This window comes from Dipodomys ordii, unplaced genomic scaffold, assembly GCF_000151885.1.
Source record: "Dipodomys ordii isolate 6190 unplaced genomic scaffold, Dord_2.0 Scaffold51, whole genome shotgun sequence".
Classification (NCBI taxonomy): Eukaryota; Metazoa; Chordata; class Mammalia; order Rodentia; family Heteromyidae; genus Dipodomys; species Dipodomys ordii.
The window spans coordinates 2,609,476-2,626,530 of NW_012267267.1; the positions used below are offsets into that span (position 1 = coordinate 2,609,476).

The 17,055-nt window shown below is 54.2% G+C and overlaps 1 protein-coding gene across 1 annotated transcript in view; it reads left to right on the forward strand.

Moving 5' to 3' along the window:
- The first annotated feature begins 253 nt into the window (after nt 1-253).
- The window catches only part of Col16a1 (collagen, type XVI, alpha 1), a 54,679-nt gene continuing 37,877 nt past the window's right edge, over nt 254-17,055 (forward strand). The window contains exons 1-27 of the mRNA XM_013020487.1: nt 254-289; nt 1,805-1,911; nt 3,909-3,983; nt 4,088-4,205; nt 5,179-5,302; nt 5,623-5,889; nt 6,940-7,020; nt 7,156-7,281; nt 7,924-7,977; nt 8,608-8,634; nt 9,297-9,332; nt 10,347-10,373; nt 11,318-11,380; nt 11,589-11,630; nt 11,716-11,760; nt 11,859-11,894; nt 12,221-12,283; nt 12,596-12,640; nt 12,719-12,814; nt 12,964-13,002; nt 13,343-13,387; nt 13,557-13,592; nt 14,071-14,181; nt 14,569-14,604; nt 15,324-15,359; nt 15,436-15,546; nt 15,857-15,901. Of these exons, the coding sequence (XP_012875941.1) occupies nt 1,839-1,911; nt 3,909-3,983; nt 4,088-4,205; nt 5,179-5,302; nt 5,623-5,889; nt 6,940-7,020; nt 7,156-7,281; nt 7,924-7,977; nt 8,608-8,634; nt 9,297-9,332; nt 10,347-10,373; nt 11,318-11,380; nt 11,589-11,630; nt 11,716-11,760; nt 11,859-11,894; nt 12,221-12,283; nt 12,596-12,640; nt 12,719-12,814; nt 12,964-13,002; nt 13,343-13,387; nt 13,557-13,592; nt 14,071-14,181; nt 14,569-14,604; nt 15,324-15,359; nt 15,436-15,546; nt 15,857-15,901 (1,857 nt within the window). The 5' untranslated portion in view covers nt 254-289; nt 1,805-1,838. The remainder of the gene's footprint in view (nt 290-1,804; nt 1,912-3,908; nt 3,984-4,087; nt 4,206-5,178; nt 5,303-5,622; nt 5,890-6,939; nt 7,021-7,155; nt 7,282-7,923; nt 7,978-8,607; nt 8,635-9,296; nt 9,333-10,346; nt 10,374-11,317; nt 11,381-11,588; nt 11,631-11,715; nt 11,761-11,858; nt 11,895-12,220; nt 12,284-12,595; nt 12,641-12,718; nt 12,815-12,963; nt 13,003-13,342; nt 13,388-13,556; nt 13,593-14,070; nt 14,182-14,568; nt 14,605-15,323; nt 15,360-15,435; nt 15,547-15,856; nt 15,902-17,055) is intronic.

A 17,055-nucleotide genomic window follows, 5' to 3' on the forward strand; every position in this document is an offset into this window, starting at 1 on the left:
CCCGCGGCCTGGCGGGCCGGCCCAGCTGTGTTCCATTACCGCCCTGGCAGCCCCCCAGCCCCCTGGAACCGCCCCTCTCCCCCCCGCACTCGGAGCGGCCGGCAGTCGTGCGCGCAGGGCGCACTCGGCCCGCGGAGCTCCGGGCGCCAGGAAGCAGGGGGAGTCGCGGCTGGCAGCCGGAGCTCGAGGACCCCCAGGGGGCCAGTGGTACCCAGGCCCTGCTTCCTCTGTCTGTCCGGTCTGGGGCAGCCTGGATTGCTCAGGGAGGTCAGCAGCTACCCAGCCGGCGGTAAGTGGGCACGGACTGGGCTGCCTCCTTGGTTGGGCTGAAAAGGCCCTTTCTACCCAGCTTGCTGTGTGACCTGGGGGCCTGTGGCATCCCTTCTCTGAGCCTCAGTCTTAGTTTTTCTGCTTCTTTTCTTTCCCCTGAATCAGGACGGGCCCTAAATTCCATCCTGGTTCTGTTCCTCTCCTGGCCCTCTAACTGTGCTTGTGTTAGGTGGGAAAACTATCTGGAAGCATCTTTACTCTCTCCATGTAACCCCTCACTGGGACTGGGGGGTGGGGGTGGGAGGGGTGGAGTGGAGATCAGAAGTGGGGAACTGGAAGGGAACGTGAGCACATGCACGTGCACGCCTCCACATGCACCCACGTAGGGCCTGGGGGCCGGCAGCCCTTCCATTGGCTGGCAGGATGGCAGCCTGGGTAGAGTCTGAGCGGTGCAATGTGTGCACCCTAGGCTGGAGGATGGATAGGGTGAGGGCACAGTTCCATCCCAGGGGGAGGGAAGTTGGAGTCTTAACTCCCCAATATATTGGGGTGAAGGGGTCTTTTTTATTCTCATGTCAGAACTACGGAAGGGAAAGTAGGATTCCATTGGAATGAATGAGGTCAGACTTGCATAAGAACTTCCCAACAGGAAGGCCTCCTGGAGGTGGTCATAGGCTGGCTGGGTGTATGTGTCTATGTGTGAACTGGTGTGTCTGTGAACATGTCGGTGTACAGGTGAGTTTGAACGCCTGTGCTGGTATGTGCGCATGTGTGTGGAACTCTCTCTCTCTCACACACACGTGCCTGACTGTGTGCTCATGAGCTGCCTGTCCTGGGGAGAGAGCAGATGATATATGGCTCTGCTGGCTGCTTGCTGAGCTTGCATTGATTTATCTGGGCCCATCCATCAGGGTTTAATAAAACTAAAAGACGAGCATCCATCAGCGGAAGAGTTTGGCAATGAGGTCGTGAGCCCCAGTGACCTGCTCTCCTGCCCACTGTCCCCACAGGGGGGGCGGCCTTGGCCCTCACACGGCCCCATGATACCTGCCAGGAGACTCAGCCCCGGCTTTCTCCCCTGACCTTGCGGGTGCCTGGCAGGGCTGCCTGCCCCAAGCCAGCGTACCTTGCCAGGTACCAGCCTGCTATATGCCAGCACGGTTGTTCCAAGTGTTGGGATTCTTCCAAGTGTTTTGATCAATAGCCTCTGCCTTCAGACCCCTCACTGTCCCAGCTTCTGTAGTCTTCTAGAACCTTCTAGATCTCTCCTCAACCCACTGGCACAGCTAGAGGCCTGTAATAGTACTCCAGCCAGCATTCTGCCCTGGCTGGTGAATGTCTGTGCCATATTGGTGGTTAAATATTTTGATTCTCACCCCTGGCCAGATCCAAGCCCCAGACTTGTATTGGGCCCCTGAAAGGGATTAAGAGCTCTTCCTACCCCAGTCCCAGTGCCCAGGCCCCCAGGCTGGTGCTGTTGGCACCTAAGCATGCATGGATTCAGCAGCCCACTTTCCCGGTCTCTGGTTTTCAGGTGCTGTGGCTGCGGCTGACCCCTCTGAGCCAGTATGTGGGTATCCTGGGCTCCTGGCCTGTGGCTGCTCAGTCTCTGGGCCACTTTCATCCATAGGATAAATGCAGGTAAGATGACACGGGGGTCAGGGTACCACAAGCCTGCAACTGGGCGTTTGCATGTATGTAATCATGTATGTGCTGATCATGTAGGCATTAGTGGGAGAGTCTAGGGGCTGGACTCGGATGGTGTGTTTGCACACAAGCAAGCAAGCTGAAAAGTTGTGTGTGTGTGTGTGTGTGTGTGTGTGTGTGTGTGTGTGTGTGTGTGGTGTTTTTGAGCACTGCTCAGTACAAAACCCACCTTTCAAACTTTATGGGGCTGGTGGGTGAGGAGGAAGAGGCACCGTGCCCTCCCTGCAGAAGGCAGCCTGAGCCCTTTGGCGCCTTCTCCTGGTGGACTCCGTCTCTAGTCTAGGCCAATGTTCCTCCTCCATACCGGCCAGGAATGAAGGGCCCGCCCCAAGGCCCAGACTCTGGATAGAGAGAGCAAAGCTTTCCAGGGCCTAAAGCCAGGGGAAGTCGACTGGGCAACCTGCCCAGCCTTGCTGGGTGCCCTCTAGGCTTAGTAGCTCGGCTGCCTAGCCAGGCAGGAGCAGAACGCCCAGCACCCAAATTCAGCCAAGCAATGGAGGCAGAAAAACAGAGGTGGTGAACAGGGCGAGAGGGTCTGTGGCAAGGGGTGGAGATGGGATGTGTGACAGCCAGCCATTTCCATCTGTACACACACACACACACACACACACACACACACACGTGTGTGTGGTTTTACGTGCGTGTATGGGGGAGTTTTGCACTCCTCTCCTTCACCAGGTCCCTGGGGGGGTTGGGGCAGAGGATTTCAACATCTGTGAGGAATCTAGGCCCAGTGCCAAGGGGTGAGTCACCCATTGCTGCTGCGATGCTGAAGACAGTGATGGTCTTTCCGGCCAGACCTGGAGGAGGGAGACTCCAGGGGGGTCACCACCGTGCTCAGGGATCTTCTTCCAGCCAGGCCAGCTCTTAGGAGCCTACTTCATTGTCTTGTCTCACCTTCCCCATCTGCCTTGCTGGGAAGGCCTTTTTAGTTGTTGTTGGTGGTGGTCATGGGGTTTGAACTCAGGGCCTAGGCGCTGTCCCTGAGCTCTTTTGCTCAAGGCTTGTGCTCTATCACTTGAGCTACAGTGCCACTTCTGGTTTTCTGGTGGGTAACTGGAGATTAGAGTCTCAGGGAGTTTCCTGCTCAGGCTGGCTTCCAACTGTGATCCTCAGATATCAGCCTCCTAAATACCTAGGATTACAGGTGTGAGCCACCAGTGCCCAGCTGAGAAGGCCTTTTTTTGAGTCTACTCTCTTTCTCTCCAGTGTAATACCTCCACCAACACTAAGTCAGCTCCAGGGAGAAGCAGGAGGCCCATGGCTGCCAACTTGTCCCTTTGGGGCTTTAGAGACCTACATTAAATGCTCTCCAGGATTCCTTACCTCTTTAATATGCCCTGTTTGGAACCCAAGGCCCTGGTTGTGCTTGTGGTCCCTGTAGCCTCTCAGTCTCTTCTTCCTGTTTCTCTAGATGGTATCCAGGGGAAAAGTTACTCTGTTAGCTGAGACTTGTGTCTGGCCTGCTTGTCTGCCTTGAATGTGGGAAGTGAAGCCCCACCCATTGCTGAGAACACATGTGCCAGACGCACATGGCATCTCTGGTGGCATGGCTATGCACAGCTCACACATGTGCAGACGTGGACGTGCAATTACCCAGGCCGTAGGAATGTACATGAACTTGACATTTCCTCCCTGCTGCAGGGCTCCCCTGTCCCCCACCTGGGTGTATGTCGATCAGGGAGCGTGTGCATATCCATGGCTTATTATATGTGCCCTGGGGCTTCTGGGGTTTCTCTCATCCCTCCCTTGCTGGGGGTTCTTCTGGCTCCCTGTGCAGCCAGGGTCAGAAGGTGAGAGCACTCATAGCCAGCCTGGCCTAAAGGTCCACAGTGTGGACTATGAACTTGTTCCTCTCCGGGTTCCCCAGGACCCAGCTGGGCAGCTGCGTCAACTGAGCCCCTAATGCTTCTTCACTGACTCTGTTCCAGGTGAACAGTGCCCACCATCCCAGCCCGAAGGCCTCAAGCTGGAGCACAGCAGTGACCTGTCAGCCAACGTGACGGGTGAGGACCTCTCCTCACGCTGCCCCCCTGCCCTTTCCCTGGAGTGGCCCGTGCCCCTCCTTACCTGCCCAGCTCAGCCCTTCATCTAGTGTCTCCCCAAAAAGGCTTCAACCTCATCCGCCGACTCAACCTCATGAAGACATCTGCCATCAAGAAGATCCGCAACCCCAAGGGTCCCCTCATCCTGAGGCTAGGGACAGCCTCTGTGACCCAGCCCACGCGGTACGGGGACTGCCAGGAATGGGCGCTGACCTCACCCACACCTTGTCAGCTCCAGATTGGGGGGGGGAGTATCTGTCGCTCTGGGAGTCCTCCCACTTCTCCCCCTGCCTGTCTGTGTGCCCATCTTTTATTCAGCGTCTTCTCTTCTGCCCCAGGTCCATAATTTACCCCTTGGAAGCCCTCACCAAAATTAATGAATTAGTCAGTTTATTTATTTATTTATGCCCATCCTGGGCCTTGAACTCTGGGCCTGGGCACTATCCCTAAGCTCCTTTTGCTCAAAGCTGGTGCTCTACCTCTTGAGCTACAGCACCACTACCACCTTCTTCTGTGATAAATTGGAGATAAGAGTCTCTTGGACTTTCTTGTCTGGGCTGGCTTTGAACCGTAATCCTCAGATCTCAGCCTCGTGAGTAGCTAGGATTACAGTCGTGAGCAACCAGTTCCTGGCTCTTCACCAAAATTTAATGTAGTGCAAATAGTCATTCCAAGGATTTTTGTATGTGTGTGTGTGCCAGTACTAGGGCTTGAATTTAGGACCTGGGTACTGTCCCTTAGCTTTTTCATTCAAGGCTGGTACTCTACCACTTGAGCCATAGCTCCATTTTGGGCTTTTTGGTGGTTCATTGGAGATGAGAGTCCTACAGACTTTTCTATGTGGGTTCTCTTTGAGCTATGATTCTCAGATTTCACCCTCTTGAGTAGCTAGAGTTACTAGAGTGAGCCTCCAGTGCCTGGCTCCAGAGATTCTTTGTGTCTGGTCTCCCATCCCTTTAGACCCAAAGGCTCCATGGTAGCAGGGATATCTGCTTTCACCTTAGTTCCTCCTACAAGGCATCAGCAAACCTGTGCAGAGTGAATGTGTGCATGGGTTTCGAGGTATATGCAGTGTGCATCGTGGGTCCTGGAGACCCAGGGTAGGCAGTGTCTGCATCTCTCCTGAACCTCAGGGAAACCTCTGCTTCACCCACAGACGAGTGTTTCCTCGGGGCCTCCCAGAGGAGTTCGCCCTGGTCCTCACCCTCCTGCTGAAGAAGCACACCTACCAGAACACCTGGTACTTGTTTCAAGTGACGGATGCAGCTGGGTACCCACAGGTGAGGCCCTCCCCTCTCACAGCCTTCTGGGGCATCTGGTAGGTGCTGCTGGGGTTGAGGAGCCCACTTGCCATCTAAGCTTGTGATTTCTGGGCCCTTCCTGCTTCGTCTGAGTGCCCACCCTCTAGGTTGTTCTCTGTTCCCCACCAGTGCCCATTCCATTCTTCCCAGCTATACGGCTTCCTGACCCCAGCCAGCTTTCTTCCCTTTCTGGGCCTCAGTTTCTCCTCCTGTGAAATGAGCTTGAGGACTCTTGACTTTGCCATGTGGAGACTCTGGAACTCTGAACCTCTCCTGCTCTGTTCCCCAATTCCACACAGATTTCCCTAGAAGTCAACAGCCAAGAGCGGAGTTTGGAGCTCCGGGCACAGGGCCAAGATGGCGACTTTGTGTCCTGCATCTTTCCAGTGCCCCAGCTCTTTGACCTGCGTTGGCACAAGTTGATGCTGAGCGTGGCTGGACGTGTGGCCTCCGTGCACGTGGACTGCACCTCAGCTTCCTCCCAGCCTCTGGGGCCACGGAGACCCACGCGGCCTGTGGGCCATGTGTTTCTGGGGTTGGATGCCGAGCAGGGCAAGCCCGTCTCGGTGAGTCCTCAGTAAGGCTCCGGCCTCTGCTTTTTCCCCCCTTAGGAGCCTGTACCTGACCAGGTATGTTCTATGCTCAGAATCTTCCCCTTGCTTCCCACTGCCTTCCAGAAGAAGGACCAGAACCTGGCATTCAAAGCCCTGCATGATCTGGATCCTTGAGTCCACAGCACCACACTCCCTTTGCATCTCTTCATGCAGTACTGCTCTACTCAGTTCACCCCAGTCTTCCAGCTCACTAACGACTTCACACATCCAGGCCTTTGCCTATGCGGTTCCCTGTACTTGAAGTGCTTTACCTTGCAAACTCATCTTTCTGTTCCTCTGGGCCTTCTCTCCTATACACATACTCTCTTTCTTTCTTCACTTCCTTTCCCTTCCCTTCCCTTCCCTTTTCTTTTTTGTTCCAGTACTGGGGCTTGAACTTAGGACCTAGCTTAGGACCCTTAGCTTTATCACTCAAGACTGATGCTCTACCACTTGAAGCACAGCTCCCTTCTGACTTTTTTTTTTTTTTTGTCGGTCATGGGGCTTGAACTCTGGGCCTGGGTGCTGTCCCTCAGCTCTTCAGCTCAAGGCGAGCGCTCTACCACTTGAGCTACAGCGCCACTTCCGGTTTTCTGGTGCTTTATTGGAGATAGGAGTCTCACGGTCTCTCCTGCCCGGGCTGGCTTTGAACCGCGATCCCCAGATCTCAGCCTCCTGAGTAGCTAGGATTACAGGCGTGAGCCACCAGCGCCCGGCCCTTCTGACTTTTTTGGTGGGTAATTGGAACTAGGAGTCTCATGGACTTTCCTGCCCCAGCTGACTTTAAACCAGGATCTCAGCCTCCTGAGTAGCGGTGGTCATGGGAGTGAGCCACAGTACTGCTTTTATTCCTCTTGTAGTGATAGCCCTATTCTTGATGGTCTTCAGGCAGGACTGGAAGCACCTTGAGGTCAAACCCTGGGGTGAAGCCATCTTTCTGTCTCACTGGAGAGCGGTGGGAGGGTTATGACACTTTGAGTGAAGTGATAAAGTGAAATTAAATGAACTCTGTGTGCCTCGCAGTTTGACCTTCAGCAGGCGCACATCTACTGCGACCCGGAGCTGGTGCTGGAGGAGGGCTGCTGTGAGATCTCACCCGGTGGGGTGAGTGTCCACACAGCTGGTGGTGGTGGAGGGAGGGAGGGCACGGCCTAATGGCTCAGTGAGCTGGAAGTGGGGGGTCTGGGAGGAGGAGTGGGTCTCTAGGACTGATCCCAGCCTTTCCCCCCCACCGAACAGTGTCCCCTGGAGAGCTCCAAGTCCCGCCGGGATACTCAGAGTAACGAGCTCATTGAGATCAATCCGCAGACAGAGGGGAAGGTCTACACACGCTGCTTCTGCCTGGAGGAGCCTCAGAGCAGCAAGGTGGGTGATGGGATTGGCATGAGGGAGATGGCCCTCCCCCTGAGGGTCACAAAGGACACTGGGTGCCCTGTCTATGTGCATACTGCCCTATAGGATTCCAGGGGGCAAAGAGGCCGCCCACTTGTAGGCATTGAAGATTGTGCCTGCCTAGCTGAGACATTTATGAGATTGAGAAGGGCAGAACCAGGAGTATTCCATCTGTCTCGGACAGGGGTGCCTGGGGTCAGGGGCGGGGTCACATTATTCCCTTCAGGCTTCTCTTCAGCCCAGCACCATGGCCAGCTGCCCTGTCCCTTCCCAGGTTCCTTGGGGGTGACAGCAGAGCCCATTTCCTCCCTTAGCCCCGCCCTCTGCCTGGGCAGTGGCCCTGCCCTCTGGGCATCACTCCCAGCCTTTGGCTGCCAGAACACAGGGCTCTATTCATTCACTGCCTGCTTTCTCTGGCATCACATGGTGGGGAAAAGAAGGGGCTCCTTTGGGGGCAGCCTCAGGGGCCTAGGCAGCCCCTTGGTTTCCTGGGAGGTGTCAGATGCCAGGCTGGGGTGGGAGGCTGGGGTCCATGCATCCCACTCAGACATCCATTCCAGCATAGACATCACAATGGCCTCTTCTCAGTGGTTTCTTCTTGCTCTGTCTGCCCAGGTGGATGCACAGCTAACAGGGAGAGCCAACCAGAAGGCAGAAAGGAGAGCACAGGTAGAAAAAGGAGCCTGCGATGCCCTCTGTCTGCCCTGTGTGCCCTCTGTAAAACCCCTCTGAGAAGATACTCCACTCCCACTGTCTTCCTGCCTGGATGAGCTCAGGCTGTGTGGTACCCGCTCTGAGAAGCAGACAGACGGGGGCAGGACACACATAGTACCTGGCGCTCTCTCTCTCTCTCTCTTTCTCTCTTTCTCTCTCTGTCTCTGTGATGGTACTGAGATTTGAACTCAGGGTCTTGCACTTACTAGATGAACACCTTACCTCTTGAGTCCTTTTTATGTTAGCTGTTATTCAGATACACTCTCATGCTTTTTGGCCCAGAGCTGGTCTGGGTTGGGACTGCAATCTTTCTACTTATGCCTTCTGCGTAGCTAGAATTACAAACATGACCTACCTATACCCAGTGTATTTATTGAGAGGAGGTCTCACTAACTTTTTGTCCCCTGAATCTTGATTCTCCCAATCTCCACCACCCTCCTAGCTGGAATTATAGGCATAAGCTACCATGCCTAGTCTATCCAGAATTCTCTATAGAGCCTGCTTATACTGGTTCTTGGGCACAGTGTGGGAGCAATGCTTGATCCCCTGAATTCCCTACCTCCTCCCATGCCCCTTTCTTTCCAGGTCCATAGAGAAACAGCTGCCGATGAGGTGAGCCTCCTGTCTGCGTTGGCCAAAGGGCTCTGGGGAGGGCATGTTAGCACAAATCCTTTTTGCTAGGCTTTTGGGGGCACAGAGACTGGGCACAGGGTGATGATGACAACACAATTCCCAGCATTCCTTGATGCTGGATGCTGGGTCCTGCCTGCCTACCGCCTCTCCCTGAGTGGTGGGCTAGAAGCCGGAAGACACTCCTTCTGGGCTGGCAGTAAATGGCCATGGGCGCCCTGGTGAAAACCAAGGCCTTGACCAGGGAACCCCTACATTCTAGTCTTCAGTCTTGCCTGGTATGCTGTGTAACCCAGAGCCAATACTGTTCCTCTCTGGGCTCGAGTTTCCTCATCTGGAAATGGCTGTGGGTCTGGGTTGGTGGGAGATGAAGGGAGCTTGCTTTTTTCCCAGCTCCTAGTTCCATGCTCTTCTCAAATTGCACCTAAGACACATGCCATTCTCTTTGGGCTTACGCGTGTATGCATATGTATGTATGAATATGCACGTGTGTACGCATGTGTGAATAGAATGTGTATGTGCACATGTATGTGCATGAGTATGTGCATGCATGCCTGTGTGTGTGTGTGTGTTGGGCAGGGATAGGGTGAAGAGCTGATCTGAGAGGCTCAGAATTGACCTCTAGGCCTGTTCCTCCCTTTCAGTGTCCTCCTTGTGCTTATGGCGCCCAGAGGAGCAATGTGAGTGATGGGAGGGTTTGTAGGGTGCTGTGGGTGAGGGCTGGGAGTGGGCATTGTGGGAGTTGGCTGGGGCTTACTGGTTGAGGACAAGGGGTCTTTATGTGTTTCTACATCTCTCCCTGCCCATCTCCCAGAGTTGAACTGGGCCCCCCACCCCAACATCTGCCAAACCCAGACTGCATGGATGACCACATCCACCCTGCAGACTGGGTCTGGGAGGGCCTGGGCATGGGGTGGTAGCCGGCCAGCAGGGTCAGGCCCTTGGCTGCTGATCCCAGCTCTGAGCTCCCCACCGGGTCTCAGGCTTGCTCTGCTTGGAAGGTTTCACAGGTCGCCTTGCAGGCCCTGGGCAGGGGTGGGGAGGGGAGGCTCAGGGTCACAGCCAGCATGTCCCCAAACCACACATAGCTTAAGGCTTGAGAAGATGTCTCCCTTCTCTCTTAGTAGCTGCCCCTAGCAGGACACATTGCCTTCTGGGGGATTGAAAGGACAAGGGAGCGGGGCTGGGTGAGCTCAGCTGGTCCCCAACTCCCTTGTCCTCAGGCAGCATGAGTCACTGCTTTCTTTCCCATGGCCTGACTTTCTGACAAGCCATAATGATCCTTCAAGGGCACAACTCCAGCTTGCTTCAGCTCCAAGGCCCCTGACTTTTTGGGACATCAATAAATGCCCTCATTGCTGCTTGTTCCTCTTCTGACCCATCCCCCAACAAAATCTGGGCAGGCCCATGGTCCCCAGATGTGCAGAGGTTACCATGGCAACTTGGCAGCCATGTTATCCTAGCAACTGGGGGTGGGGCTAGCCAAAGCCTGGCAGGTTAGAGGCAGCAGACTAGACCCCTCAGTACAGGTGAGAGTCAGCATGTTGGTTGACCTGGTAGGAAGAGCCTAGGCTGGGTTCAGGCTGTTGGACTTGCCATCAAGCTGTGTGAAGCTAGACATATTGCTCACCCTCTTTGGCCCTGTGATTTCTTCTCTTTTCCTGAAGTATATAATCTCTCCTCTGTTCCCTCAGGTCACGCTTGGTCCCTCTGAACCCCAGGTGAGTTTCAGAAGAGAACTAGACCCTCCTTCCTTTTGGGTAGCCCCAGCCCATCCCATAGCATGTGGTCCTAAGCTTGTATATCATGATGCCTGAGATTTGTGGATGTGGAGTCATCGAGTGTGTGTTCTGGAGAAGTTCAGCAAAGGGGTCCAGAGCTCCCTTTTCGTGAAGTCCTACTATGCACCAGGCCCTGGGCCAGGCATACATACATCACTCACCCTTCTGATCCTCCAAAATACTCAGCCTGTAGAGGGAATGCTCTCATTTGGATTAAACTGAGGCCCAGTTGTGTCCATTCTGTGACTGTGTCGGAGCAATGTGAGTGTGTGGGGGGGCACACGTACCCCTTTTGGCCCACAGAACTTGTCAGCAGTAGGCAACACCTGTGGCTGCGAGCCGGGCTTGGATGGAATGTGACTCTCAGAGCCGCTTCCATGGAGGGCTGATGGCATTCTAGACTCTGTCCCCAACACCTTACCTAAAGCACCTCTGGACAGGTGCTGACATGAACCCCATTTTATTGGTGAGGAAACTGAGGCTTAGAGAGGTGACATGACTTTTCCTGAGTCACCTGCTGGCAAGTGCAAATCTTGGTCTCAGGAAGCTTGGCTCTCAGCCATCCTGGTTTGTGTCACTTGTGTGCCTTGGATGGGCTGTGTGTGAGCTGGTGTGTGTGTGGGGGGGGGGAAAGGATGCCCTCTGCTTGAGGTTTGCCAAATACAGCTGGGAGGGGCGAGTGGTTGATGCATATGAAATCCATATGCTGAGTGTGTGGTGGGGGTTGGGAGGGGAGCATATGTGTGTGTGTGTGTGTGTGTGTGTGTGTGTCTATGTCTGTGTCTGTGTGGTGGGTAATAGGTGGAGATATGGGGTGTGAATCACTTCCTAGAGGTTCCTCATGCCCCCTTGGGTCCCAGCTTCCATCTTGTTTTTGCCCGCAGGGAGGGAAAGGAGAGCGAGGCCTGCCTGGCCCATCAGGTCCCAAGGGAGAGAAGGGAGCGCGGGTAAGTGCCCCAGCCATGCCCACTGTAAGACCCTTCCCAGCTGGCCGTGGGGCTGGGGTGGAATGTGGACTACCTCCCATTGTTTTGGTGGGAAGTCTGGCCCCCTGAGGGTAAAGCTGAGTCCTCACAGGGGTTAGTGTGTGGAAGCTTCTGGACCTCCACACAGCAGGTCCAGCCCCCAGCCCTAACCCTTGTTCCTTACTCACAGGGCAATGACTGTGTTCGAATCTCCCAGGATGCTCCACTTCAGGTAAGACCTGCAGGAGAGGCCTGCTTCAAGGTGAAGATGGGGCTAGCCCTGGGCTCCTCTCAACATCTTTTATTTCCTTGTTCAGTGTGCAGAAGGCCCCAAAGGAGAGAAGGGAGAGGCAGGGGGCGTGGTGAGTGAGACCAGGAAAAGTACAAGGGTGGTGCAGGGCCTAGGCCCAGCCTCATTCTCCTTCCTCATCCCTTCTTTTGTGTTCTCTCCTCATCTCAGGGGCCATCAGGACTCCCAGGCTCAATAGGCCAAAAGGTAAACAGCTGGATTTGAAGTGGGTGGTGATAGGGTCCACAGGTCCCATAGGCCTGTGAAGGGTCTCTGCAAGGGAGGGGTCCGAAGCCTCCCTGGGCAATGGTGTCAGGGGGCAGAGTGGCCAAATCCTCCCCCATTCCTCCCAGATACTTGCCTTGTCCAAACACTCACCATGTCTAGTGAGTGGCCTGGCTGGTTCAGAAGGTCTTCTTGTTGTCTGCCCTCTTGTGAAAGCCATATCATGAGAAGCAAGGATCGGGAAGATAGCTCCCCTGTTTCTTCCAGTTGTTTCCCTCGATGAGTCACTTTGCCTCTTCCTTTCCCAGGGCCAGAAAGGCGAGAAGGGTGACGGAGGCCTCAAGGGCTTGCCGGGAAAGCCGGGCCGAGATGTAAGGTGCTGGGGACCCTTCTCCCCAGCCCCTAGCCCAGGGCCTTGAATGCTGGGATTTATCCAGAGAATTTAGCTCCGTCCTCTTGTCCAGGGAGGGGAGCAACTGTGCCCTAGCACAGCCAGGGTGAGGGGAGAGGGCTGCAGAGAAAGGCTTGAACCCAGGAGTCTGGACATTTGATGGCCTTAGGGTCCTGGGATGGGGTCTGGTTTGGGACAGGGACAGTGAAGTGGGAAAAGGGGGGCATAACTGTCCCAGTGGGGCAGAGGCCAGGCCTCTGGTCACCCCTATCCATTGTGCCCTTCCCCACAGGGCAGGCCTGGAGAGATCTGCGTCATTGGGCCCAAAGGGCAGAAAGTGAGTTGTGGATCTGGAGGTGGGGGTATGGTGAGGCCGGGGTGGCCGCACTGTGACATCCACTTTTGTCTGTGTCAGGGAGACCCTGGCTTTGTGGGGCCTGAAGGACTGGCAGGAGAGCCTGGGCCCCCTGGTCTCCCCGGACCTCCTGGAATAGGACTACCTGGGACCCCAGTGAGTACCCTTGCTGTCCTTTCCTGAGAGCCCCTCTTCCAGCCAGAGCTGGGGGTGGGATGAGGCCCAGACCTAGGAGCCTGTGGAGGAGGAGGGTCAGAGCCCCTGCAAAACTTCCAGTCCTTCCATCTACCTTGTTCTGCCTGCAGGGAGAGCCAGGTGGCCCACCAGGACCTAAGGGAGACAAGGTAAGCACGGACTAGAGTGGGCGTGTGTGGGATCCTGCTGGTGCAGGAGGGGAGATGTAGCTGAGGAGGCTCAGAGATGGGGGGGGGGTGAGGGGCTTTGGATAGCTGAACAGAAAGCCCTGAACATGTCTGCCTGTCTGCCTGCCTATCTGTTATACAAATACAGGCTAGATGTGGAGATGGACAGGCACCAGATAGGGAAGATTTACTGAGGAAGTGGGCCAGAGGTGGGAGGTTTGGCAGAGGTGGCCCTGCTGTCCGGAGATGGGGTGAGGAAGGGCCTTGTAGGCTGAGGTCACACTGGCTGTAGTCTCCCTCATAAACCTTTCTCTGACCACAGGGCAGCTCTGGGATTCCAGGAAAGGAAGGCCCTGGCGGGAAGCCTGTGAGTAACCCGGGGGGGAAGACAGGGAGGGGGGTGTTGAGGTCACTGCCCACTATGTTGGGGTCTGCAGTCCAAGGGCTTTCAGGGGAAGAGGGCTAGGTGGTATATCCCTCCCTTGGAACATGGGTCCTTCTGCCCTGGCACTAATGCCCTGTTTCTTCTCCTACAGGGGAAGCCAGGGGTACCAGGGACAAAGGGAGAGAAGGTGAGTCCCAGGTCTGGTTGTTCTGGGGGTGGGGTGGGAACAGAAAGCCCTCTGTGCAGACACAGAATAAGGTCCTGGCATTTGGGGCCTGGTCCTTCCTTGGGTGACCCTTACCCCTTCTTTAAGTCGTGTGGAATGTGGAGATGAAGAACCTGCTTTGGACTTAGAATCTGCTTCTGCATCACACATGGCTTGTGACTGTGGCAGCTCTGTTAGCGTCTCTCTTTTTTCAGTTTTTGTATATCTGTCTGTTCCTTTCCGATGGCTGGTGGTGAAGATGCATTTTCCTGATGTCCAGGAATTGCATGGATGAGGAGACTGGCCAGGAAGCCCTGGGGACATTCCTGCTACCCACTCCGATGGTGGGGACAGAGGGCCAGCCATACACCCAGTGTTTATAGCTCAGAGGGGCAGGAGGCTCCCGGCCTCCCCAAGCTCTCAGTCCCACTTGGGGTCTCGTGGTCTCTTCTCCTGCTAGGGTGACCCCTGTGAAGTCTGTCCAACACTGCCTGAAGGGTTCCAGAACTTCGTGGGACTCCCTGGAAAGCCAGGGCCCAAGGGAGAACCGGGTGATCCTGCGTCAGCCAGGGTGAGTGCACGGGGGTGGCCTCTGAAGGACACTCCTTACACACACACACACACACACTTTATACATAACCTGGGGGTATGATCTAGGAGAAGAATTGGGAAGAGAACTTCTTTCTGACACTGCAGAGGGTCTAGGCAGTAAGGGATCTGAACCATAGAGATTAAGACTATGCTAGAGTGTCACTCCAAGTCTCCATGGCAACCAGCCAGGGCTGTTTGAGAGGCTTGAGGATGCCTTTTTGGATAAACAGGTGAAACTATCCCTTACTATGAGTGAAGCTGTGCCTAGGCTTGGTGGGCTGGAAGTGAGGGAAGGAAGTGGTCAGGGCTGAGTTGGGGTCTTGTGCTTGATGCCCCACCCCACTCCCTCACAGATTCTCTCTTTCAGGAAGGCCTGGGAACTGTTGGACTGAAAGGTGATCGGGTACGTACTGGAACTTTCCATTGGAGTAATTTAGTCTGGGGTGTGTGTGTGTGTGTGTGTGTGTGTGTGTGTGTGTGTACATGCACGCATGTGTACACACACACATACACACATACCAGTAATGAAGCCTGACCTCTGGGTTTCACGCTCTTGCCTAGTGTTTTTGCTCATGGCTGACATACTACCACTTGGGCCATACCTCTACTTCAGGCTTTTTGCTAGTTAATTGAAGATAAGAGTCTTTTTTCCCTTGGAAAATCTTTAAACCTTGGTCCTGAGTAGCTCCTTTTTCTTTTCTTTTCTTTTTTAATATGGGTTCATGCCAGGAACTGGTGGCTCACGCCTGTAATCCTAGCTACTCAGGAGACTGAGATTTGAGCATCAAGGTTCAAAGCCAGTCTGGGCAGGAAAATTCATGAGACTCTTATCTCCAATAAACCACCAGAAAACTGAAAGTGGCGCTGTGGCTCAAGTGGTAGAGAGCTAGCCTTGAGCTAAAGAGCTGAGACAATGCCCAGGCCTAGAATTCAAGCCCCAGGATCAACAACAACTCTCTATATATATCGCTATATCTATCTATCTATCTTATTTGGGTTCATGAACCCTACTACTGGTGTATTGGTCTTGAAACTCCTAATATATGGTCCTAATATATGACCAGAGACTTTGGGGTACCCCAATACCTCTAGTCTTAGCCCACAAACTATTTTTCCCTGCAGGGAGATCCTGGCATCCAAGGCCTCAAAGGAGAGAAGGTGAGGTCCCGCTGTGCTCAGGTCATCCCCTCTGCCTACCTGGGAGCCTTTCTGATCACCTCTCTTCCTTCCCCAGGGAGAGCCCTGCCTGTCCTGCAGCACAGCTGTAGGAGCCCAGCATCTTGGACCATCTACAGGGGCCAACGGAGATGTGGGCTCCCCTGGCTTGGGCTTACCTGGCCTTCCGGTGAGTGATCTGCTCTTGCCTCCTGGATCTTCAGGGAAGGGAAGGTCTCTCAGGGAAGGGAGCAGAGACAGGTGTCTCGGGCCTGCATCTCAGTCCTTCCCTTCATCCCTTCCCTGCCCCAGGATGTCCAAGGGCTTCCTCCATACCTGGGAGTGTCACTAGTATGGCAGAAGTGACTGTGTGGCTATTATATGCTGTGGGATTCATCACACACATGATCTGTCCTTTCTGATTGGATAGTGAGACACTGGGGCCTGGGGGCTTGGAGGGATAGAAGCCATGATACTGTCCTTTTCCCCCCCATCACTAGGGAAAAGCTGGGGTCCCGGGCCCAAGAGGGCTGAAAGGAGAGAAGGTAAGACCCAGGCTGGATGTGAAAGACACCAGGGTTTCTTGGCAAGGGAGGTGGGGGAGAGGGTGGTAGATGGGGCAGAGATCAGGCTGTAAATTCACAGAGAAATGGTTTCATCAATGTTTTGCCGACTGGAGTCAAAGAATTTATTTCCAAGAGCCTGCATATTCTCCAAGAGAATTCCTTAGCGTTGTATTTTTAATTTAATGATAATCTAAAACGATTAAGCACATTTAAGACTACCTTATAGTAAAATAATATTTAACACTTCTTTTCTGCTTATTATGTGCCAGGCATGGTTCCAAGACTTGCACATGTATTAACTTATTTTATCCTTCCCAAACCTCATGGGGTGGGTACGCCCTGTTATTCCCATTTTGAGGATGAGGAAAAGGAGGCAGAGAAAGGCCAAGTGACATTGTCCAAAGCCACATGGGTGTTGGGATTTGAGCCCAGGAAGTCTGGCTCCAGAGTCTATAATCTCCACTGCTCAAGCGGGTCACTCAATTTCGGTGCCCGTGTTAACATTTGTATTTATGATTGCATTAGAGACAAATGACAGCATTGAACTTGTAATGGAGTGTTACTCAAATGAGGGGTTCTGTGCGCACAGGCGAGTGCCCCCAGCGTGAGACACACTGAGCTGAGCGGCACATGTTCAGGCTCAGTTCTAACTGGCAAGCTGAACTTGGCATTTCTCAAATGAAGCTTTTGCGCCCCGACCCTGCACCTACTTCCCTTTTTTTTTTTTCTTTTTTAAATCATCTCAGCAAATGGCATAAACACAGGTCCTCCAAACAGATCTGGGGTCATCTTTGACTTCTCCCTTGCCCAACCCTCTTCCCTCCCATCCATCCCAGTGGGAAGTCCTAATGATCCTGCCAATCACATCTTCTCTCCCTTCCTGCTTTCTCTCCCCACCTGCATGGCCAACAGCTTAGTCTCTCACCTGGGTGGCAGCAGCCTCTTCCGGCCTGCCTGCGGCCCTTCACCAGCCCATTTATCATCCAGTAGCTAATGTGGCTTCATAAAACAGAGCTCAGATTACATTATGCCCTGCTTACAATCCTTCTGAGACTTGACTTTGTGCCACACTCGGGCTGAGCCTCACCCTGGAGGACCTTCCTTTCCAGATTCATCTGTTTCTCTCTCTCTCT